Source organism: Salmo trutta, chromosome 14 (assembly GCF_901001165.1).
Source record: "Salmo trutta chromosome 14, fSalTru1.1, whole genome shotgun sequence".
In the NCBI taxonomy this organism is placed as follows: Eukaryota; Metazoa; Chordata; class Actinopteri; order Salmoniformes; family Salmonidae; genus Salmo; species Salmo trutta.
In genome coordinates this window covers 84,727,486-84,752,833 of record NC_042970.1, presented here as the reverse complement: position 1 = coordinate 84,752,833, position 25,348 = coordinate 84,727,486, and the positions used below count along the sequence as shown (strand labels likewise).

General features: G+C 46.5%; 2 protein-coding genes across 2 annotated transcripts in view; one reads left to right on the top strand and one right to left on the bottom strand.

The window, feature by feature from the left end:
- The window catches only part of LOC115147742 (heme-binding protein 1), an 11,487-nt gene extending 3,649 nt beyond the window's left edge, over positions 1-7,838 (top strand). The window contains exons 6-7 of the mRNA XM_029690040.1: positions 5,295-5,458; positions 5,964-7,838. Of these exons, the coding sequence (XP_029545900.1) occupies positions 5,295-5,458; positions 5,964-6,378 (579 nt within the window). The 3' untranslated portion in view covers positions 6,379-7,838. The remainder of the gene's footprint in view (positions 1-5,294; positions 5,459-5,963) is intronic.
- Positions 7,839-9,594: 1,756 nt separating this feature from the next.
- LOC115147741 (keratin, type I cytoskeletal 9) lies at positions 9,595-23,233 on the bottom strand. Its single transcript, XM_029690039.1, has 9 exons — positions 22,523-23,233; positions 20,139-20,221; positions 18,063-18,219; positions 17,324-17,485; positions 16,978-17,103; positions 16,308-16,451; positions 14,829-15,012; positions 10,397-12,127; positions 9,595-10,004 (listed from the first exon to the last, which is right to left on the bottom strand). The coding sequence occupies exons 1-9, from the start codon at positions 23,048-23,050 to the stop codon at positions 9,964-9,966; spliced, it is 3,156 nt and encodes a 1,051-aa protein (XP_029545899.1). The 5' UTR covers positions 23,051-23,233; the 3' UTR covers positions 9,595-9,963.
- Positions 23,234-25,348: the final 2,115 nt, after the last annotated feature.

Here is a 25,348-nt window from a genome sequence, read left to right as displayed (position 1 = left end):
TGACCAATAGAATGTGATTTGATTTGTAAAGCTCGCCATCATTGAACTCTGGAACAGTGGAAACGCATTCTCTGGAGTGATGAATCAGGGTTCACCATCTGGCAGTCCGACGGACAAATCTGAGTTTGGCGGTTCCCATGAATACGCTACCTGCCCCTATGCAGTTAAGTTCCAGTTAAGGGAAATGTTAACGCTACAGCATACAATGACATTCTAGACTATTCTGTGTTTCCAACTTTGTGGCAACAGTTTGGGGAAGGCCCTTTCCTGTTTCAGCATGACAATGCCCCTGTGCACAAGCGAGGTCCATAGAGAAATTGTTTGTCGAGATCGATGTGGAAGAACTTGACTGGCCTGCACAGAGCCCTGACCTCAACCCCATGGAACACCTTTGGGATGAATTGGGACACCGACTGTGAGCCAGCCCTAATCGGCCAACGTCAGTGCTCAACCTCACTAATACTCTTGTGGTTGAATGGAAGCAAGTCCCCGCAGTAATGTTCCAACATAGTGGAAAGCTTTCCCAGAAGAGTGGAGGCTGTTATAGCAGCAAAGGGGGGACCAACTTCATATTAATGCCCATGATTTTGGAATGAGATGTTACATACTTTTGGCCATGTAGTGTATCTACACTGAGTTGACAAAAAATTATGAACACCTGCTCTTTCCATGACGTAGACTGATCAGGTGAATCCAGGTGAAAGCTATGACCCCTTATTGGTGTCACTTGTTAAATCTACTTCAATCGGTGTAGATGAAGGGGAGGAGACAGGTTAAATACGTTTTTTTAAGCCTTGAGACAATAGAGACATGGATTGTATATGTGTGCTATTCAGAGGGTGAATAGGAGAGTCAAAATATTTAAGTGCCTTTGAACGGGGTATGGTAGTAGGTGCCAGGCACACCGGTTTGTGTCAAGAACTGCAATGCTGCTGGGTTTTTCACACTCAACAGTTTCCTGTGTGTATCAAGCATTGGAATCATCATGGGCCAGCATCCCTGTGGAACGCTTTCGACTCCTTGTAGAGTCCATGGGGCTGTTCTGAGGTCAAAATGAGGGGAGATATTGTTCTATGATCTATATACAGTGAGGGAAAAAAGTGTTTGATCCCCTGCTGATTTTGTACGTTTGCCCACTGACAAAGAAATGATCAGTCTATAATTTTAATGGTAGGTTTATTTGAACAGTGAGACAGAATAACAACAAAAAAATCCATAAAAATGCATGTCAAAAATGTTATAAATTGATTTGCATTTTAATGAGGGAAATAAGTATTTGACCCCCTCTGGATCAGAAAGATTTCTGGCTCCCAGGTGTCTTTTATACAGGTAACGAGCTGAGATTAGGAGCACACTCTTAAAGGGAGTGCTCCTAATCTCAGTTTGTTACCTGTATAAAAGACACCTGTCCACAGAAGCAAACAATCAATCAGATTCCAAACTCTCCACCATGGCAAAGACCAAAGAGCTCTCCAAGGATGTCAGGGACAAGATTGTAGACCTACACAAGGCTGCAATGGGCTACAAGACCATCGCCAAGCAGCTTGGTGAGAAGGTGACAACAGTTGTTGAGATTATTCGCAAATGGAAGAAACACAAGACAACTGTCAATCTCCCTCGGCCTGGGGCTCCATGCAAGATCCCACCTCATGGAGTTGCAATGATCATGAGAACGGTGAGGAATCAGGCCAGAAGTACACAGGAGGATCTTGTCAATGATCTCAAGGCAGCTGGGACCATAGTCACCAAGAAAACAATTGGTAACACACTACGCCGTGAAGGACTGAAATCCTACAGCGCCCGCAAGGTCCCCCTGCTCAAGAAAGCACATATATATGCCCGTCTGAAGTTTGCCAATGAACATCTGAATGATTCAGAGGACAACTGGGTGAAAGTGTTGTGGTCAGATGAGACCAAAATGGAGCTCTTTGGCATCAACTCAACTCACCGTGTTTGGAGGAGGAGGAATGCTGCCTATGACCCCAAGAATACCATCCCCACCATCAAACATGGAGGGGGAAACATTATGCTTTGGGGGTGTTTTTCTGCTAAGGGGACAGGACAACTTCACCGCATCAAAGGGACGATGGACGGGGCCATGTACCGTCAAATCTTGGGTGAGAACCTCCCTCCCTCAGCCAGGACATTGAAACTGGGTCGTGGATGGGTATTCCAGCATGACAATGACCCAAAACACACGGCCAAGGCAACAAAGGAGTGGTTCAAGAAGAAGCACATTAAGGTCCTGGAGTGGCCTAGCCAGTCTCCAGACCTTAATTCCATAGAAAATCTGTGGAGGGAGCTGAAGGTTTGAGTTGCCAAACATCAGCCTCGAAACCTTAATGACTTGGAGAAGATCTGCAAAGAGGAGTGGGACAAAATCCCTCCTGAGATGTGTGCAAACCTGGTGGCCAACTACAAGAAACGTCTGACCTCTGTGATTGCCAACAAGGGTTTTGCCACCAAGTACTAAGTCATGTTTTGCAGAGGGTCAAATACTTATTTCTCTCATTAAAATGCAAATCATTTTATAAAATGTTTGACTTGCGTTTTTCTGGATTTTTTGTTGTTGTTATTCTGTCTCTCACTGTTCAAATAAACCTACAATTAAAATTATAGACTGATCATTTCTTTGTCAGTGGGCAAACGTACAAAATCTGCAGGGGATCAAACACTCTTTTCCCCTCACTGTATCTGTGGGGATAATGTTCTATGATCGATATATCTGTGGGGATAATGTTCTATGATCTATATATCTGTGGGGATAATGTTCTATGATCTATATATATGTGGGGATAATGTTCTATGATCTATATATCTGTGGGAATAATGTTCTATGAATATATATATATATATATATATATATATATATATAGTGGGGAGAACAAGTATTTGATACACTGCCGATTTTGCAGGTTTTCCTACTTACAAAGCATGTAGAGGTCTGTAATTTTTATCATAGGTACACTTCAACTGTGAGAGACGGAATCTAAAACGAAAATCACATTGTATGATTTTTAAGTAATTAATTTGCATTTTATTGCATGACATGAGTATTTGATCACCTACCAACCAGTAAGAATTCCGGCTCTCACAGACCTGTTAGTTTTTCTTTAAGGAGCCCTCCTGTTCTCCACTCATTGCCTGTATTAACTGCACCTGTTTGAACTCGTTACCTGTATAAAAGACACCTGTCCACACACTCAATCAAACAGACTCCAACCTCTCCACAATGGCCAAGACCAGAGAGCTATGTAAGGACATCAGGGATAAAATTGTAGACCTGCACAAGGCCGGGATGGGCTACAGGACAATAGGCAAGCAGCTTGGTGAGAAGGTAACAACTGTTGGCGCAATTATTAGAAAATGGAAGAAGTTCAAGATGACGGTCAATCACCCTCGGTCTGGGGCTCCATGCAAGATCTCACCTCGTGGAGCATCAATGATCGTGAGGGATCAGCCCAGAACTACACGGCAGGACCTGGTCAATGACCTGAAGAGAGCTGGGACCACAGTCTCAAAGAAAACCATTAGTAACACACTACGCCGTCATGGATTAAAATCCTGCAGCGCACGCAAGGTCCCCCTGCTCAAGCCAGCGCATGTCCAGGCTCGTCTGAAGTTTGCCAATGACCATCTGGATGATCCAGAGGAGGAATGTGAGAAGGTCATGTGGTCTGATGAGACAAAAATAGAGCTTTTTGGTCTAAACTCCACTCGCCGTGTTTGGAGGAATAAGAAGGATGAGTACAACCCCAAGGACACCATCCCAACCGTGAAGCATGGAGGTGGAAACATCATTCTTTGGGAATGCTTTTCTGCAAAGGGGACAGGACGACTGCACCGTATTGAGGGGAGGATGGATGGGGCCATGTATTGCGAGATCTTGGCCCACTACCTCCTTCCCTCAGTAAGAGCATTGAAGATGGGTCGTGGCTGGGTCTTCCAGCATGAGAACGACCCGAAACACACAGCCAGGGCAACTAAGAAGCATCTCAAGGTCCTGGAGTGGCCTAGCCAGTTTCCAGACCTGAACCCAATAGAAAATCTTTGGAGGGAGCTGAAAGTCCGTATTGCCCAGCGACAGCCCCGAAACCTGAAGGATCTGGAGGAGGTCTGTATGGAGGAGTGGGCCAAAATTCCTGCTGCAGTGTGTGCAAACCTGGTCAAGAACTACAGGAAACGTTTGATCTCTGTAATTGCAAACAAAGGTTTCTGTACCAAATATTAAGTTCTGCTTATCTGATGTATCAAATACTTCTGTCATGCAATAAAATGCAAATTAATTACTTAAAAATCATACAATGTGATTTTCTGGATTTTTGTTTGAGATTCCGTCTCTCACAGTTGAAGTGTACCTATGATAAAAATTACATTTACATTTACGTCATTTAGCAGACGCTCTTATCCAGAGCGACTTACAAATTGGTGCATTCACCTTATGATATCAGACCTCTACATGCTTTGTAAGTAGGAAAGCCTGCAAAATCGGCAGTGTATCAAATACTTGTTCTCCCCACTGTATGTGGGGATAATGTTCTATGATCTATATATCTGTGGGGATAATGCTCTATGATCTATATATCTGTGGGGATAATGCTCTATGATCTATATATCTGTGCGGATAATGCTCTATGATATATCTGTGGGGATAATGTTCTATGATCTATATATATGTGGGGATAATGCTCTATGATCTATATATATGTGGGGATAATGCTCTATGATCTATATATCTGTGGGGATAATGCTCTATGATCTATATATCTGTGGGGATAATGCTCTATGATCTATATATCTGTGGGGATAATGCTCTATGGTTCTGGAGTTATTTCTATCAGAGGGGATAATGACTTGAATTCTAAGGAATTGTGCCATGTCATTATGTCTGTGAGAACTAATCTAGGCCGGATGTTATCAGTGATGTTATAATGTGTTATTGTTGTTGGGATGTTTCTCTCTAGCTCTACTTTACTGAGATGCCATCTATGGATGTGTACGTGCGTAGCTACGGAGGCTGGATGTTATCAGTGATGTTATAATGTGTTATTGTTGTTGGGATGTTTCTCTCTAGCTCTACTTTACTGAGATGCCATCTATGGATGTGTACGTGCGTAGCTACGGAGGCTGGATGTTATCAGTGATGTTATAATGTGTTATTGTTGTTGGGATGTTTCTCTCTAGCTCTACTTTACTGAGATGCCATCTATGGATGTGTACGTGCGTAGCTACGGAGGCTGGATGTTATCAGTGATGTTATAATGTGTTATTGTTGTTGGGATGTTTCTCTCTAGCTCTACTTTACTGAGATGCCATCTATGGATGTGTACGTGCGTAGCTACGGAGGCTGGATGTTATCAGTGACCTCCAGGCTTCATGCTCACCTACTGACCAAGGAGCTGGTCAGAGTCCAGGCTGACTACAACCACACCTACCACTACGGAGTGGGTTACGACAGGTAGGCCTGGACACACACATATGCACAAACACATTTTTGCATGTACACACACACACACAAACTAATCTCAGATACACACACACACACACACACACACAAACTAATCTCAGATACACACACACACACACACACACACACACAAACTAATCTCAGATAAACACACACACACACTATGATCTCATAAATACACATACACACCCCTCTCTCTCTCTCTCTCTCTCTCTCTCTCTCTCTCTCTCTCTCCCCCTCTTAGTTTTGATTCTGTCCTGTGTTTCTGTCTGTCTCTATCTATCCCACTTCCTATATGAACTATCTCTGTCTCTCTGTCTCTCTGTCTCTCTGTCTCTCTGTCTCTCTGTCTCTCTGTCTGTCTGTCTGTCTGTCTGTCTGTCTGTCTGTCTGTCTGTCTGTCTGTCTGTCTGTCTGTCTGTCTGTCTGTCTGTCTGTCTGTCTGTCTGTCTGTCTGTCTGTCTGTGTATTGATTCTTTCCTGTGTTTCTCTCCAGTCCTCTGAAGCTGCTGAACAGACACAATGAGGTGTGGTACGTAGCTGAGGGAGAGGCCGTCTGCTCTGACCCCCAGGAACCAACCCCACCACACACACCTACCCCCCCACACACACCCAACGCCACACCCAATGCCACACACACACCCAACACCTCACACACACCCAATGCCACACACATCTCCTCCAGCACCATCGCTGACTCCCCCTCAGATCTCCCAGCCAACCGGCCACCCACCCCCTCCCAGGCCCCCGAGGTGACCCCCTCTCAGGGCCCGGTGGTCGGGGAGAGCCCCTCGGCCAACAGCTCTGACTCCCAGGTGGACGGCCCCTGGAACAACACTGTCGAGGCCTCCCTGGAGGACACCCCCTCTGATAACTCTGTAGCCGACCCCACTGACCTCAACCTGGCCTAGCCCTGGAATACTATATATGACCCTGAACAGTAGAGGGGTACGGAGGGCTGCTGTGTTGATAGAGCTCCTTCAGTTAGATGTCCATTTGGGATTGGGCCCTTGCCTCAGTATTTACTGTAATACACCACTGCCCCCTACTGGTGTCATATTGTTACTACACATATTAGCTTTATTCACCTGCCGCTCACCTGCTCTCCATGTTACCACAGTGATCTGTTATCCATGTTACCGCACTGATCTGTTATCCATGTTACCACACTGACCTGATATCCATGTTACCACACTGATCTGTTATCCATGTTACCACACGGACCTGTTATCCATGTTACCACACTGATCTGTTATCCATGTTACCGCACTGATCTGTTATCCATGTTACCACACTGACCTGATATCCATGTTACCACACTGATCTGTTATCCATGTTACCACACGGACCTGTTATCCATGTTACCACACTGATCTGTTATCCATGTTACCACACTGATCTGTTATCCATGTTACCACACGGACCTGTTATCCATGTTACCACACTGATCTGTTATCCATGTTACCACACTGATCTGTTATCCATGTTACCACACTGATCTGTTATCCATGTTACCACACTGATCTGTTATCCATGTTACCACACTGATCTGTTATCCATGTTACCACACTGATCTGTTATCCATGTATCATATCAACTAATTAATCAATCGACCAATCAACAACAGACTTGGAGCTGCTTATCATATCCCTCTTTCCATAATGAATGTCAGCCCTACATAACAACTGTGTTGGTTTGAGTCAGCCCTACATAACAACTGTGTTGGTTTGACTCAGCCCTACATAACAACTGTGTTGGTTTGACTCAGCCCTACATAACAACTGTGTTGGTTTGAGTCAGCCCTACATAACAACTGTGTTGGTTTGACTCAGCCCTACATAACAACTGTGTTGGTTTGAGTCAGCCCTACATAACAACTGTGTTGGTTTGACTCAGCCCTACATAACAACTGTGTTGGTTTGAGTCAGCCCTACATAACAACTGTGTTGGTTTGAGTCAGCCCTACATAACAACTGTGTTGGTTTGACTCAGCCCTACATAACAACTGTGTTGGTTTGAGTCAGCCCTACATAACAACTGTGTTGGTTTGACTCAGCCCTACATAACAACTGTGTTGGTTTGACTCAGCCCTACATAACAATTGTGTTGGTTTGAGTCAGCCCTACATAACAACTGTATTGGTTTGAGTCAGCCCTACCTAACAACTGTGTTGGTTTGAGTCAGCCCTACATAACAACTGTGTTGGTTTGAGTCAGCCCTACATAACAACTGTGTTGGTTTGAGTCAGCCCTACAAAACAACTGTGTTGGTTTGAGTCAGCCCTACATCACAACTGTGTTGGTTTGACTCAGCCCTACATAACAACTGTGTTGGTTTGACTCAGCCCTACATAACAACTGTGTTGGTTTGACTCAGCCCTACATAACAACTGTGTTGGTTTCAGTCAGCCCTACATAACAACTGTGTTGGTTTGAGTCAGCCCTACAAAACAACTGTGTTGGTTTGAGTCAGCCCTACGTAACAACTCAAGATCTAACCCTGGCCAATGGCAGCGCTGTAGATCATCTCACCCTGGCCAATGGCAGTGCTGTAGATCTCACCCTGGCCAATGGCAGCGCTGTAGATCTCACCCTGGCCAATGGCAGCGCTGTAGATCTCACCCTGGCCAATGGCAGCGCTGTAGATCTCACCCTGGCCAATGGCAGTGCTGTAGATCTCACCCTGGCCAATGGCAGTGCTGTAGATCTCACCCTGGCCAATGGCAGTGCTGTAGATCTAACCCTGGCCAATGGCAGTGCTGTAGATCTCACCCTGGCCAATGGCAGCGCTGTAGATCTCACCCTGGCCAATGGCAGTGCTGTAGATCTCACCCTGGCCAATGGCAGTGCTGTAGATCTCACCCTGGCCAATGGCAGTGCTGTAGATCTCACCCTGGCCAATGGCAGTGCTGTAGATCTAACCCTGGCCAATGGCAGTGCTGTAGATCTAACCCTGGCCAATGGCAGTGCTGTAGATCTCACCCTGGCCAATGGCAGCGCTGTAGATCTCACCCTGGCCAATGGCAGCGCTGTAGATCTAACCCTGGCCAATGTCAGCGCTGTAGCAGTATGGTAGCTTTATTCTCCTTTATCATTATTCATTGTTTACAGAGAAACAGTTTTATTTCTGTCACACTGACTAGAAGGTTCTCCACTCGTTGTCGTCTCCGTTTTGTATTTATTTGTCATTATTTATAAATGTATTTTGTGTAGTTTGCGAGCAGCCTTTACATTCAGCTTGATATCAGTCGGTAGTGTATAATTACTCACCATGTTGTCTGTATGACTCTATGGTGTGTGTGTAAATGCTTAACTTGTATCATTAGTAAAATAGTCGAAATGTAACAATTTAAAAGTGATAGACTGATGTTTCATCTGTAATGTACCTGAGAGGGTTTGTTCGTCTGGTTGTAATATCTGTCAAGTCCTGAGGATGGCGCAATAAACCACTAAAACAAACATACTGAGTCATAGAATTATTACTGTGTGGATTTGGACTTCACTAAACCAGAGTTCATATATTTATATGGCTTCAACACCCTTTGAATGGAGATTGGTGTTTCTTCCAGGGCAAGGTTTAATCTGTGTCTGGGACACCAGTTTCTAAATGTAAAGTCACAGATCCAGGCTGCATCACATCCGGCCGTGATTGGGATTGTAAATAAGCATTTGTTCTTAACTGACTTGCCTAGTTAAATAAAAATAAAAGATCAGGAGGGAGCATATAGTCTGAAGTCAGTTGATGTTCATTCAACCACATATTGACTCAATTAACCCTAGTCAGGATTAAACCTACTCCTGGATTCATCTAATCTGTGAAAACAGCCCACAAAAGCTAGTTTCTCAGTCCCAGATTACGCCTCTACTCCTGGATTCATCTAATCTGTGAAAACAGCCCACAAAAACTAGTTTCCCGGCCCCAGATTACGCCTCTACTCCTGGGCTCTGGTATTCATGAAGCGTGTCTGAGTGCTGATCTAGGATCAGGTTCCCCTGCCCATTGAATTCCATTCATTCTTATCTAAAAGACATGTATCATAGATCATAATCCTTTGATTTAGCACACGATCAATGCAGCGTCATCTTAAACAATGAAATACTCAGTAAAACACAAAGAAAAACACCATCTCATTGTAGGGTCAGGTTTTTATTATAAATGGAAACGTCAAATGTAATTTAAATAAAACAGAAGAGAGAGAGGCTACAGGTCATGATGTTCAGGTCAGAATGTGGACTGTGTGTGTTCTGCCAGGTGAGCTGTGTGTTAGTAGAAGAGAGAGGCTACACGTCGTGTGTGTGTGTGTGTGTGTGTGTGTGTGTGTGTGTGTGTGTGTGTGTGTGTGTGTGTGTGTGTGTGTGTGTGTGTGTGTGTGTGTGTGTGTGTGTGTGTGTGTGTGTGTGTGTGTGTGTGTGTGTGTGTGTGTGTGTGTGTGTTGGGGGGGTAGGGGGTTCCGTGGTCCTGGAGAGTGTTGTGACGTGGATCAGAGTAGGGAATCACTATATGGGAACTTTGGTAATATCACCAGTAGAGACTTTACCTGAGAGAGAGAGAGACGGAGAGAGAGAGAGAGACATTGAGTAGCAAAATCATTTTTTCAATGTTGTAATATCTCTATCCTCACCTTCCATGGTGGAGCTGGTCTAGTTATTATATCTCTATCCTCATCTTCCATGGTGGAGCTGGTCTAGTTATTATATCTCTATGTTCACCTTCCATGGTGGAGCTGGTCTAGTTATTATATCTCTATGTTCACCTTCCATGGTGGAGCTGGTCTAGTTATTATATCTCTATCCTCACCTTCCATGGTGGAGCTGGTCTAGTTATTATATCTCTATGCTCACCTTCCATGGTGGAGCTGGTCTAGTTATTATATCTCTATGTTCACTTTTTATGGTGGAGCTGATCTAGTTATTATATCTCTATGTTCACCTTCCATGGTGGAGCTGGTCGACAAGCTGGTGGAAGACGAGTTGCTACCGGACACGGTCATGCCCCCGCCCGATGACATCATGATGGAACCTCCGCTGGACACCGTCGCGGCACCTCCTGATGACACCGTGGCTGGTCCCCCACCGGACACTATCGCGACGCCTCCTGATGACATAAGAGCTGGTCCCCCGCCGGACACCATTGCAACGCCTCCGCCTGATGGCACCGTGCCGGCTGCTGCTGGCGCAGTGCCGCCTCCTGATGGCGCCGTGCCGCCTCCTGATGGCGCCGTGCCGCCTCCTGATGGCGCCGTGCCTCCTGCTGATGGCGCCGTGCCTCCTGCTGATGGCGCCGTGCCGCCTGCTGATGGCGCCGTGCCCCCTGCTGATGGCGCCGTGCCCCCTGCTGATGGCGCCGTGCCCCCTGCTGATGGCGCCGTGCCCCATGCTGATGGCGCCGTGCCGCCTGCTGATGGCGCCGTGCCGCCTGCTGATGGCGCCGTGCCGCCTGCTGCTGGCGCCGTGCCGCCTCCTGATGGCGCCGTGCCTCCTCCTGATGGCGCCGTGCCGCCTGCTGATGGCGCCGTGCCGCCTCCTGATGGCGCCGTGCCTCCTCCTGATGGCGCCGTGCCTCCTCCTGATGGCGCCGTGCCTCCTGCTGCTGGCGCCGTGCCTCCTGCTGCTGGCGCCGTGCCGCCTCCTGATGGCGCAGTGCCGCCTGCTGATGGCGCAGTGCCGCCTGCTGATGGCGCCGTGCCGCCTGCTGATGGCGCCGTGCCGCCTGCTGATGGCGCCGTGCCTCCTCCTGATGGCGCCGTGCTTCCTCCTGATGGTGCCGTGCCGCCAGCTGATGGTGCCGTGCCGCCAGCTGATGGCGCCGTGCCGCCTGCTGATGGCGCCGTGCCTCCTCCTGATGGCGCCGTGCTTCCTCCTGATGGAGCCGTGCCTCCTCCTGATGGCGCCGTGCCTCCTCCTGATGGCGCCGTGCCGCCTGCTGATGGCGCCGTGCCTCCTCCTGATGGCGCCGTGCTTCCTCCTGATGGCGCCGTGCCTCCTCCTGATGGCGCCGTGCCTCCTCCTGATGGCGCCGTGCCTCCTCCTGATGGCGCCGTGCCTCCTCCTGATGGCGCCGTGCCTCCTCCTGATGGCGCCGTGCTTCCTCCTGATGGCGCCGTGCCGCCTGCTGATGGCGCCGTGCCTCCTCCTGATGGCGCCGTGCCTCCTCCTGATGGCGCCGTGCCTCCTCCTGATGGCGCCGTGCCTCCTCCTGATGGCGCCGTGCCTCCTCCTGATGGCGCCGTGCCTCCTCCTGATGGCGCCGTGCCTCCTCCTGATGGCGCCGTGCCGCCTCCTGATGGCGCCGTGCCGCCTGCTGATGGCGCCGTGCCGCCTGCTGATGGCGCCGTGCCGCCTGCTGATGGCGCCGTGCCGCCTGCTGATGGCGCCGTGCCTCCTGCTGATGGCGCCGTGCCTCCTCCTGATCGCGCCGTGCCTCCTCCTGATGGCGCTGTGGCTGATCCGCCGCCGGACACCATCGCGGGGCTTCCTGATGACATCATGGCTGGTCCCCCGCCGGACACCATTGCTGCGCCTCCTGATGACATCATGGCTGCCCCGCCCCCAGAACTGCTGGAGGTAGAGCTAGTGGAATGCATGGAACTTCCTCCCGTCCCCACTCCTCCTCCCGAGGATTTCACCTCCAACACAGTGGTTCTGGTCACAACAGTCTTACCTGAGTACATAGACAAACGTGTTAATAAGACGTTTAAAACATATACATATAAAGCAATAGTCCGCCCCAGTGGACGAGTCATATTACCCATAAAAACACCAGAAATGGTGGTAGAGAGAGAGGGGGGAGAGAGGGTGGTAGAGAGAGAGGGGGAGAGAAGGTGGTAGAGAGAGAGTGGGGAGAGAGAAGGTGGTAGAGAGAGAGGGGGGAGAGAGGGTGGTAGAGAGAGAGGGGGGAGAGAGAAGGTGGTAGAGAGAGAGGGGGAGAGAGGATGGTAGAGAGAGAGGGGGAGAGAGGATGGTAGAGAGAGAGGGGGAAGAGAGGGTGCTAGAGATAAAGAGTGGTAGAGAGAGAGGGGGAGAAGAGGGTGGTAGAGAGAGCGGGGGAGAGGAGAGGGAAGGGAAGGGGAAGAGAGGGAGCGAGGGAGAGAAATGGAGAGGTAATTTACGATTGAACACCAGGAATGGTTCCAATGATTTTTCATGCCATTAATATTTCACGTCGTGAATTTTACAAACACTTCAAATGAAGCGTGTGTTTGGTGTAGGTTACGGTGATTCGGAAAGCATTCAGACCCCTTCCTTTCCACATTTGTTACGTTACAGCCTCATTCTAAACTTGATTAAATAAATGTTTTTCCTCAATCTACACCCAATACCCCATAATGACAAAGCGAAAACAGGTTTTTAGAAATTTTTGCAAATGTATTAAAATTTTTAAAACAGAAATACCTTATTTACATAAGTATTCAGACCCTTTGCTATGAGACTCAAAATTGAGTTCAGGTGCATCCTGTTTCCATTGATCATCCTTGAGATGTTTCTACAACTTGATTGGAGTCCACCTGTGGTAAATTCAATTGATTGGACATGATTGGGAAAGGCACACACCTGTGTATATAAGGTCCCAAAGTTGACAGTGCATGTCAGAGCAAAAACCAAGTCATGAGGTCAAAGGAATTGTCCGTAGAGCTCCGAGACAGGATTGTGTCGATGCACAGATCTGGGGAATTTCTGCAGCATTGAAGATCCCTAAGAACACAGTGGCCTCCATCATTCTTAAATGGAAGAAGTTTGGAACCACCAAGACTCTTCCTAGAGCTGGCCGCCTGGCTAAACTGAGCAATCGGGCGAGAAGGGCCTTGGTCAGAGAGGTGACCAAGAACCTGATCGTTGCTCTGACAGAGCTCCAGAGTTCCTCTGTGGAGAACCTTCCAGAAGGACTACCATCTCTGCAGCACTCCATCAATCAGGCCTTTATTGTAGAGTGGCCAGACGGAAGACACTCCTTAGTAAAAGTCACATGACAGCCCACTTTTCCAAGAGGCAACTAAAGGACTCTCAGAACATGACAAACAAGATTCTCTGGTCGGATGAAACCAAGATTGAACTCTTTGGCCTGAATGCCAAGCGTCACGCTGGAGGAAACCTGGCACCATTCCTACGGTGAAGCATGGTGGTGGCAGCATCATGCTGTGGGGATGTTTTTCAGCGACAGGGACTGGTAGACTAAAAGTACAGAGAGACCCTTGATGAAAACCTGCTCCAGAGCGCTCAGTACCCTAAGCAACAACCCTTAGCACACAGCCAAGACAACACAGGAGTGGCTTCAGGACAAGTCTCTGAATGTCTTTGAGTGGCCCAGCCAGAGCCCAGACTTGAACCTGATAGAACATCTCTGGAGAGACCTGAAAATAGCTGTGCAGCGACGCTCCCAATCCAACCTGACAGAGCTTTAGAGGATCTGCAGAGAAGAATGGGAAAAATTCCCCAAATACAGGTGTGCCAAGCTTATAGCGTCATAACCAAGAAGACTCAATGCTGTAATCACTGCCAAAGGTGCTTCAACAAAGTACTGAGTAAAGGATCTGAATACTTATGTAAATGTGATGTTTCCGTTTTATATTTTGTATTTTTTTGCTACAATGCATTGTCATTATGGGGTAACGTGTGTATATTCATGAGGGAAAAAAACGATTTAATCAATTTTTAGAATTAGAATATAATGTAACAAAATCTGGAAAAAAGTCAAGGGGTCTGAATACTTTCCGAATGCACTGTACCTTGGCGTGATGTTTTGATAGCCGTGTAAATCTCGGACAGTGTGAGTTTTACCAATATATTCGCCTAAATTTACTCCCAAAAAATTGGACATGCTAATTGTTGACAAAAGTTAACTTGTCCGGCGGGAGAGATTTGTGCAGTAATCAGAACTTCACGCCAGTGTAAGCCTACACCAGACACAGACCAGGTTATCAACACGTCACGCCAGTGTAAGCCTACACCAGACACAGACCTTGAATAAAAGTAGTTCCAAAATCCCAGATGGAAAAATGAATGGTGAAAAAACCATTGGAACCATTTCTGGGTTTTATGACTCATACTGTGGTACTCAATACTTGATAAGCCTTCCCTGTGGCTCAGTTGGTAGAGCATGGTGTGTGCAACGCCAGGGTTGTGGGTTCGATTCCCACGGGGGGCCAGTACAAAAAAAAAATGCATGAAATGAAAATGAAATGTATTTATTCACTACTGTAAGTTGCTCTGGATAAGAGCGTCTGCTAAATGACTAAATTGTAAATGATAAGAGCTGTGATTCCATAACTTTGTACTTCAAATGTTTTCTTTTTGTATTTAACAGACTCTTGAAAGATCAGCCTTTCATGCATGGGCTGAGAGTGATCCTAACTAACAAGTTTTACCTGCCGACCTCCTGGCCCCTCCAGAGACCACCATGCCCCCTCCCAGGTCAGCCCCTCCAGAGATCATGCCCCCTCCCAGGTCAGCCCCTCCAGAGATCATGCCCCCTCCCAGGCCGGCTCCCTCCAGCAGATGCTTATACTGCTGGATCTCCATCTCTAGACGACTCTTGATGTTCAGAAGGATCTGGGAGAGCGAGTGAGAGAAGGGGAGGTAGAGCGCGAGAGAGGGGAGGTAGAGAGCGGGGGGGGTAGAGGGAGAGAGAGAAAGAAAGAGGGGGAAAGGAGGGAGAGAGGGTGGGAGAGAGGGTGGTAGAGAGAGAGGAGGGAGGGAGGGTGGTATAGAGAGAGGGGGAGAGAGGGTGGTAGAGAGAGAGGGGGAGAGAGGGGAGGGAGAGAAGGTGGTAGAGAGAGGGAAGGGGGAGAGAGGGTGGTATAGAGAGAGGGGGAGAGAGGGTGGTAGAGAGAGGGGGGAGAGAGGGTGGTAGAGAGAGGGTGGTAGAGAGAGGGAAGGGGGAGAGAGGGAGCAAGGGAGAGAAGTGGAGAGGTAATTTATGATTGAGCCGGCATTCGCAGCACTTACCATGAATGCGATATCCGTGAATGCTGGAGAAATTACGCATTGTGAGCTGTCTGTAACGCTGCTCTGTAACGCTGCTCTGTAACGCTGCTCTGTAACGCTGCTCTGTAACGCTGCTCTGTAAGCTGTTCTGTAACGCTGCTCTGTAACGCTGCTCTGTAACGCTGCTCTGTAACGCCGCTCTGTAACGCCGTTCTGTAACGCTCCTCTGTAACGCTGCTCTGTAACGCTGCTCTGTAACGCCGCTCTGTAACGCCGCTCTGTAACGCCGTTCTGTAACGCCGCTCTGTAACGCTCCTCTGTAACGCTGCTCTGTACGCTGCTCTGTAACGCTGCTCTGTAACGCTGCTCTGTAAGCTGTTCTGTAACGCTGCTCTGTAACGCTGCTCTGTAACGCCGCTCTGTAACGCCGTTCTGTAACGCTCCTCTGTAACGCTGCTCTGTAACGCTGCTCTGTAACGCCGCTCTGTAACGCCGCTCTGTAACGCCGTTCTGTAACGCCGCTCTGTAACGCTCCTCTGTAACGCTGCTCTGTACGCTGCTCTGTAACGCTGTTCTGTAACGCTGTTCTGTAACCCTGCTCTGTAACGCCGTTCTGTAACGCCGCTCTGTAACGCCCCTCTGTAACGCCGCTCTGTAACGCCGTTCTGTAACGCCGCTCTGTAACGCCCCTCTGTAACGCTGCTCTGTAACGCTGTTCTGTAACGCTGTTCTGTAACCCTGCTCTGTAACGCCGTTCTGTAACGCTGCTCTGTAACGCTCCTCTGTAACGCTGCTCTGTAACGCTGTTCTGTAATGCTGTTCTGTAACGCTCCTCTGTAACGCTACTCTGTAACGTGCCTTGGATTGAATCCCTAATCAGTGATTGTGAGTGATTCAGTATAGAGGTATGGTTACTGTACCTGATAGTCCTGGCTCTGCTCAGTGGTGCTGGCCCTTATAGAGGTCAGTTCTCCCTCCAGGCCCATCACCTTGCCACTATACCCAGACAGACGTTGCTGGAACTGGGACTGAACCTCCAACAGCCTGGCCTCTAGGTTAGCCATCTGGAGGAGGGCAGGGTGGGGGGCAAACAGAGAGAGAGACACGAAGGAAACACACACACAGGGAAGACACACACATTTAGCATGATTGGAAGGGATTGGAGTGGGGACAATTGGGGGGTATAGTGAGTGAGTGGGCATGGTAGGGTTTGTATAGTGTGTGTGTGTGTGTGTGTGTGTGTGTGTGTGTGTGTGTGTGTGTGTGTGTGTGTAGGACCCACCCCCATACGTAGTCCCTGGTATTCCATCTGTAGAGTTTGTATAGTGTGTGTGTGTGTGTGTGTGTGTGTGTGTGTGTGTGACCCACCCCCATACGTAGTCCCTGGTATTCCATCTGTAGGGTGAGTGTGTGACCCACCCCCATACGTAGTCCCTGGTATTCCATCTGTAGGGTATGTGTGTGTGTGTGACCCACCCCCATACGTAGTCCCTGGTATTCCATCTGTAGGGTGTGTGTGTGACCCACCCCCATACGTAGTCCCTGGTATTCCATCTGTAGGGTGTGTGTGTGTGTGTGTGTTTGACCCACCCCCATATGTAGTCCCTGGTATTCCATCTGTAGGGTCTGGTAGCGGTTCCGTAACTCTGTCATCTCCGACGTGGTCGTCGTGGTCGTCTCCATCAGCACCGCCGACTCTGCCTGCTTCATCTCCACCTGACACACACACCACACAGAGAGCCACACGTCACACACACACCACACAGAGAGACACACGTCACACACACACACCACACAGAGAGACACACGTCACACACACACACACCACACAGAGAGACACACGTCACACACACACACACGCACGCACACACACACACCTCTGATACATGTTTTAATGTTGGCCTGCTGTCGTGCCTGTGTTGGCGTGGTAACAGACCTGTTTCATGTACCAGGCCTCGGCCTGTCTGCGGTTTTTCTCCACGGCCGCCTCGTACTCCGACCTGACTTCAGCCAGCATCAGAGACAGGTCCTGGCTCTTAGCAGCCTGGACATCCACGTTCACCTGGCCTGTCATCCCCCCACGCATGGACAACAGCTCCTAGAGAGGTCACAGGTTAGGGGTCAGAGGGTGAGAGAGAAACACAGAGGAAGAGAGAGATAGACCAAGAGAAACACAGCGGGAGAGAGAGATGGACAGAGAGAGAAACAGAGAGAGAGAGAGAAACAGAGAGAGAAACAGAGAGGGAGAGAGAGATAGACAGAGAGAGAAACAGAGAGGGAGAGAGAGAGAGAAACAGAGAGGGAGAGAGAGATGGACAGAGAGAGAAACAGAGAGGGAGAGAGAGATAGACAGAGAGAGAAACAGAGAGGGAGAGAGAGATAGACAGAGAGAGAAACAGAGAGGGAGAGAGAGATAGACAGAGAGAGAAACAGAGAGGGAGAGAGAGATGGACAGAGAGAGAAACAGAGAGGGAGAGAGAGATGGACAGAGAGAGAAACAGAGAGGGAGAGAGAGATGGACAGAGAGAGAAACAGAGGGAGAGAGAGAGACAGAGAAACAGAAAGGGAGAGAGAGATAGACAGAGAGAGAAACACAGAGGGAGAGAGAGATAGACAGAGAGAAACAGAGAAAGAGAGAGTGAGAGAAAAAGAGACAGAGACAGGTGTGCCCTCACCTCTTCATGGCTCTTCGCCATGGAGACCCGTTCGTTCTCGTACCCCTGCAGGTCCTGCATCATGGCTGTGATGTTCATCTCAAACTCCCGCTGCAGGTTCCTTAGACCCCCAATGTCCCCCTCCACACACTGGCGCAAAGACAGCTCATTCTCCCACCTGGCAGAAATACAATGAATAAAGATGACACCATATTAACAGGCCCAGAGAGTTGAGTGACAGATCCGTTAGTTCTGTGGGGTTTTAGGCTGGGTATCTGTAAAGCCCTTTTGTGACAACTGCTGATGTAAAAAGGGCTTTAACTCTACAGGATTGGTGGGTCCCCCCGCGGGACGGTTGAGCTAACGTAGGCTAATGTGATTAGCATGAGGTTGTAAGTAACAAGAACATATCCCAGGACATAGACATATCTGATATGGGCAGAAAGCTTAAATTCTTATTAATCTAACTGCACTGTCCAATTTACAGTAGCTATTACAGTGAAAGAATACCATGCTATTGTTTGAGAGTGCACAATTATGAACTTGTATTTTGTGTTAATAAACCAATTAGGCACATTTGGGCAGTCTTGATGCAGCATTTTGAAAAGAAATGCAATGGTTCATTGGATCAGCCTAAAAGGTTGCGCATGCACTGCTGCCATCTACTGGCCAAAATCTAAATTGCGCCTGGGCTGGAAAAATACATTATGACTTTTCTCTTGCGTTTCAAAGATGAAACGCACAAAGATGAAACGTACAAAAAAATAATACAAAAAACACACGTTTTTTTCTTTGTACTATCTTTTGCCAGATCTAATGTTTCATATTCTCCTACATTAATTTAACATTTCCACAAACTTCAAAGTGTTTCCTTTCAAATGTTATTAAAAATATGCATATCCTTGCTTCAGGTCCTGAGCTACAGGCAGTTAGATTTGGGCATGTCATTTTAGGCTAAAATTGAAAAAAGGGGCAGATCCTTAAGAGGTTGTTTAAGAAATGACTGTGATTGATTGACAACTGCAAGATAAGGACCAATAAAACTAGTTCATAGCCTACACGCTACACACAGTGAGCATTTCAACCATAGAAACAGAATCATTCTAGTTCTATTATTTCAACACCGGGTCAGGTGAACTCGATAACTGCCATGGTTTTGTTATAAGAAATATATGTTTTGTAATCTGAGAGTGATAGATAATGAAGAAAATCAGTGGGGTTCCAACTACAAGGAAAGACCCTATAGAAGTAGCCTATGATAACGGTGAGCATTTCATCTCCCGAACCAAAGCTGTTAGCCTGGGCACCTGTCTGTTAGTGCTATCGTTCCACTCCTTGCCACTCCCTGTTTGGAATGTGACACGACGTAAAAATGAGTGGAATGTTAGCCTGGTACCAGTCTGTTTGTGCTAACAGCTGTGTCTTCTAATTCACGTCCTTGCCATTTCCTGACAAGAAATTGTCCAATAAACTTGGTCTGTAGGAGAAGATGAGGATTAAGTAATGAATTGAGTTGTTTGGACTATCTATAGGCTACAGCTGATTGAATTATTTTCTTTATTGGTCCCTACTTCATTGAGACAGTGTATATATTGTTGATTAATTCTATAGGTAACAACTGGTACCTACAGTACTTCATTGAGACAGTGTATATATTGTTGATTAATTATATAGGTAGCAACTGGTACCTACTTCATTGAGACAGTGTATATATTGTTGTAACAACTGTGTGGGAGTTGTGCATAAAGAAACATTCTCCTCCAGGACTTAAAACCTGTTTCACTGTTCAGGATATGTCCACTATGTATCAATGAGATACCTTAATGAAGAAAATAATTCAATCAAGTTTCCATGACAATCTACTCAAAATGTTGCCAAGGACACTAAAGTATTCATCCATCCATTTATCCATCCATCCATCCAATCATCCATCCATCCAATCATTTATCCGTCCATCCAATCATTCATCCATCCATCCAATCATTCATCCATCCATCCAATCATTCATTCATCCATCCATCCAATCATTCATCCATCCAATCATTCATCCATCCATCCAATCATCCATCCATCCAATCATCCATCCATCCATCCTACTTGACTCTGAAGTCGTCAGCGGTCAGCTTTGCGTTGTCGATCTCCACAGCAATCTGAGAGTTCTGTATCAGGAAACCCATGAGCTGCAGACAGAGACAGGAGTCAGACACTGTGTGTGTGTGTGTGTGTGTGTGTGTGTGTGTGTGTGTGTGTGTGTGTGTGTGTGTGTGTGTGTGTGTGTGTGTGTGTGTGTGTGTGTGTGTGTGTGTGTGTGTGTGTGTGTGTGTGTGTCCCACAAGCCATTTCACAAATGATGATGCTTTCCAAAAATATCATAATTTTTGGAGAAATAATTTCCAAAGACGTTTTTAGGGCATGTAGTAAGGTATTCAAATGATGCACTCAATAACATACCCCATAATGTACTCAATAACCATAATGTACACAATAATCATAATGTACTCAATGACATACCCATAATGCAGTCAACAACATACCCCATAATGCAGTCAACAACATACCCCATAATGCACTCAACAACATACTCCATAATGTACTCAATAACATACCCCATAATGCACTCAACAACATACTCCATAATGCACTCAACAACATACCCCATAATGCACTCAACAACATACCCCATAATGCACTCAACAACATACTCCATAATGTACTCAATAACATACCCCATAATGTACTCAATAACATACCTCATAATGTACTCAATAACATACCCCATAATGCACTCAATAATATACCCCGTAATGCACTCAATAACATACCCAATAATGTACTCAATAACATACCTCATAATGTACTAAATAACCATAATGTACTCAATAACCATAATGTACTCAATAACATACCCCATAATGCACTCAATAACATACCCCATAATGTTCTCAATAACATACCCCATAATGTTCTCAATAACCATACCTCATAATGTACTCAATAACCATAATTTACTCAATAACATACCCCATAATGTTCTCAATAACATACCTCATAATGTACTAAATAACCATAATGTACTCAATAACCATAATGTACTCAATAACATACCCCATAATGTTCTCAATAACATACCCCATAATGTTCTCAATAACCATACCTCATAATGTACTCAATAACCCTAATTTACTCAATAACATACCCCATAAGGTTCTCAATAACATACCTCATAATGTACTAAATAACCATAATGTACTCAATAACCATAATGTACTCAATAACATACCCCATAATGCACTCAATAACATACCCCATAATGTTCTCAATAACATACCCCATAATGTTCTCAATAACCATACCTCATAATGTACTCAATAACCCTAATGTACTCAATAACATAGCCCATAATGGACTCAATAACATACCCCATAATGGACTCAATAACATACCCCATAACGCACTCAACAACATACCCCATAACGCACTCAACAACATACCCCATCATAATGCACTCAACAACATACCCCATCATAATGCACTCAACAACATACCCATAATGCACTCAACAACATACCCCATAATGCACTCAGTAACATACCCCATAATGCACTCAGTAACATACCCCATAATGCACTCAATTACATACCCCATAATGTACTCAATAACGTACCTCATAATGTACTCAATAACCATAATGTACTCAATAACATACCCCATAATGTACTCAATAACATACCCCATAATGCACTCAATAACATACCCCATAATGCACTTAATAACATACCCCATAATCTACTCAATAACCATACCTCATAATGTACTCAATAACCATAATGTTCTCAATAACATACCTCATAATGTACTCAATAACCATAATGTACTCAATAAAGTACCCCATAATGTACTCAATAACATACCTCATAATGTACTCAATAACATACCCCATAATGTTCTCAATAACATACCCCACAATGTTATCAATAACATACCTCATAATGTACTCAATAACCATAATGTACTCAATAACATACCCCATAATATACTCAATAACATACCCCATAATGCACTCAATAACATACCCCATAATGCACTCAATAACATACCCCATAATGCACTCAATAACATACCCCATAATGTACTCAATAACATACCCTATAATGTACTCAATAACATAGCCCATAATGTACTCAATAACATAGCCCATAATGCACTCAATAACATATATGACTATAGCAAATATAGATAAGATCATCTACAATACTGGATATTATTTTAGCAAAAACATCCCAAGACATTTAGCAGTAGGCTGCCACTGGGCACATACTGTATGTCAATTCAACGTCTGTCCCACATTGGTTCAACGTAATTTCAATTAAATGATGTGGGAACAAAGTTGATTGAACCAGTGTGTGCCCAGTGGGATAGTTCTTTTACAAATGGCAAGCTCGCTCAGGGAGAGAGACGGAGAGAGATAGTTTTAACCCTACCTGCTCCATGAGTGGTTTGAGTGTTGCGTCGTAGATGGTCAGGTCGTGCGCCTCCACCTTGTTGAAGGTGAAGGTCTTCAGCTTCTCCTCCAGCTGGTGGTTGGTGGCCTCCAGCTGGCGAACCTTCTCCATGTAGGTTGCCAGGCGGTCGTTCAGGTTGTGCATGTGCTGCTTCTCGTTACCGGCGAACCCGAGGGACGTGTCCTCAACACCTCCACCGTACCCGAAACCTCCTCCTCCACCACCTCCACCGCCCCCGAACATCCCGCTTCCGCCGCCACCAGTGCTCATCCCACTCCCCAGACCTGCCATGTGGCTGGAGGATGACATCCTGAACCCTCCTCCTCCACCGTCTACAAAGCCCTTCCCGAAGCCCAGACTAGCGCCTCCTCCTCCGGCCCCAATGCCCATTCTGCTCCCGAAGCTGGAGCGCATTGACGACCCCCCGGCGGAGGACAATGCCATCTTCCGGCTCCCGAACCCGGAGAAAGAGTTGGCGGAGAACCGCTGCTTCCCGGACAGACTCATCGATCACGACTACAACAGTGACTACGCTCTAGCCGAGAGAAAGAGACTGCCTATCTTTCAGTCTTCTGTCCTCTACTGCTACTGCTGCTTTTGCTGCTGCTGCTGAGGTGGCGAGGGTCTGAAGAGGCTGAGAGAGCCTGTGACCGCGGCTACTGTCACCGAGCTTCAAGTGTTAATATCCAGAGTATTAAGTGATGGATATATATATACAGCGGCACTGGCTCGCTCTCCACGCCCCGGTAAAGCGCAATTGGCCACTGGTAGCCGAACCCCCCAGCCCCAGGCCAATGTTCCTTGATCTTTTGGGTGGAGCTGAAGGTACAGGGAGGTGAACTGTGTATTAATGTGACTGTCACGTGGCTAAGGGCGTGGCACTGCACACAGGACAGCCCACAGGGCTCTGTGGAAAAGTAGTGCACTATGCAGGGATGTAAAGTACTTAAGTAAAAATACTTTAAAGTACTACTTACAATTGGGTACTTTAACCACCACTGGAAAGTAGTGCATTATGTAGGGAATAGGGTGCCATTAGGGATGTATCTTAAGGTAAAGTAGTGCACTATGTAGGGAATAGGGTGCCATTAGGGATGTATCTTAGGGTAAAGTCAAATCAAATCACATTTTATTTGTCACATACACATGGTTAGCAGATGTTAATGCAAGTGTAGTGAAATGGTTGTGCTTCTAGTTCCGACCATGCAGTAATATCTAACAATTCCACAACAACTACCTTGTACACACAAGTGTAAAGGAATGAATAAGAATATGTACATAAAAATATATATGGATGAGCGATGACCGAACGACATAGGCAAGATGCAGTAGATAGTATAGAGTACAGTATATACATATGAGATGAGTAGTGTAGGCTATGTAAACATTATATAAAGTGGCATAGTTTAAAGTGACTAGTGATACATTTATTACATCCAATTTTTAATTATTAAAGTGGCTAGAGTTGAGTCAGTATGTTGGCAGCAGCCACTCAATGTTAGTGATGGCTGTTTAACAGTCTGATGGCCTTGAGATAGAAGCTGTTTTTCAGTCTCTCGGTCCCAGCTTTGATGCACCTGTACTGACCTCGCCTTCTGGATGATAGCGGGGTGAACAGGCAGTGGCTCGGGTGGTTGTTGTCCTTGATGATCTTTTTGGCCTTCTTGGCCTGGTGCACTATGTAGGGAATAGGGTGCCATTTGGGAAATATTTACAAGTGTTTTTCTATTACTTTTACATAACGGTCCATTAGGGCGCTTCTCATTAAGCGAAAATTCTGAATATGTGTGTGCGTGCGTGCGTGCGTGTGTGTGTGTGTGTGTACCATTAGGTGTGTGTGTCAGCCAGTTTGTGTGTACCATTGGGTGTGCCAGTTTGTGTAAGTGATGATGATGACAGTTTGTGATTGATTGTTGATTTAACACCCAACATAATGACAGATGCCTGGCTGAGACAGGCCTACATGGCACAGAAAGTGATTCAATGCAAGACACACTTGAATTTATGTAACCCAATCAAAATCCTCCCAGATGATGGCCTCTCTTTTAGACTTTCTGACTGATTCCAAAAGTTTGCAACAGATTTTGATCTTCACAAATTAAAAGTAATAAAAACAAATAAACAGAATAGAGAAGACACCCTTCAGGACAAATCCCTTCTTCGATTCGACCCACAGTGGGGAAAGATCTCTCCTTTCGCGATCCCACGGTTTGCAGCCAGCGCATTCACACTGCCTGCAGCGGTGTGCAAAAAAAGTGGCCCGGTTGCATTTCTTTACCAAGACCAAGGGGTTGGGTGTTGTTGTTGTTGTTCATCACAGCGAAAGTAATCAAATGAAGCATAACGACGTTTACATGTAGCTTCGAAGGGAAGGAATGGTTTAAATGCACATATCAAAGATAGGTTTATTTGAAGTGTTGTCCGTGTGCGCACTGCACATCTCGAGGCCTCCCAACCGCGAGCCCTGTGCCTAAACTTTTGATACACATTTAAGATTGATTTATGGATTGTTGGAGAGAGGAAGAGTGGTGAGGGAGACACTGGAGAGAGAAATGGGGAGAGTGTGTGAGAGAGAAGAGAGGGAGGAGATAGAGAGAAAGAGATAAAGAGAGAATGATAGTGGGAGAATGGAGAGAGAAACGACGAGATAAAGAAAGAGATTGCCTCTTGGCACAGCAGTCAGGGTGTTGTGATTGAACCTGTCAGGATGCTCAGGTGTTCTGCTCATCTGTCGCCCCGGGAGTCCTGGGTACAATTATAGGCCTTATTATTAAGGAGGGGGAGAGGGGGAGGGGGAGAGGGGGA

Coding starts and splice junctions, on each gene's coding strand:
- LOC115147741 (XM_029690039.1), bottom strand. CDS start 23,050: ATGAGTCTGTCCGGGAAGCAGCGGTTCTCCGCCAACTCTTTCTCCGGG. Junction 17,486..18,062: donor TGGCGAAGAGCCATGAAGAG/GTGAGGGCACAC, acceptor TGACCTCTCTAG/GAGCTGTTGTCCATGCGTGG. Junction 12,128..14,828: donor AGGGGCCAGGAGGTCGGCAG/GTAAAACTTGTT, acceptor CTATGTACTCAG/GTAAGACTGTTGTGACCAGA.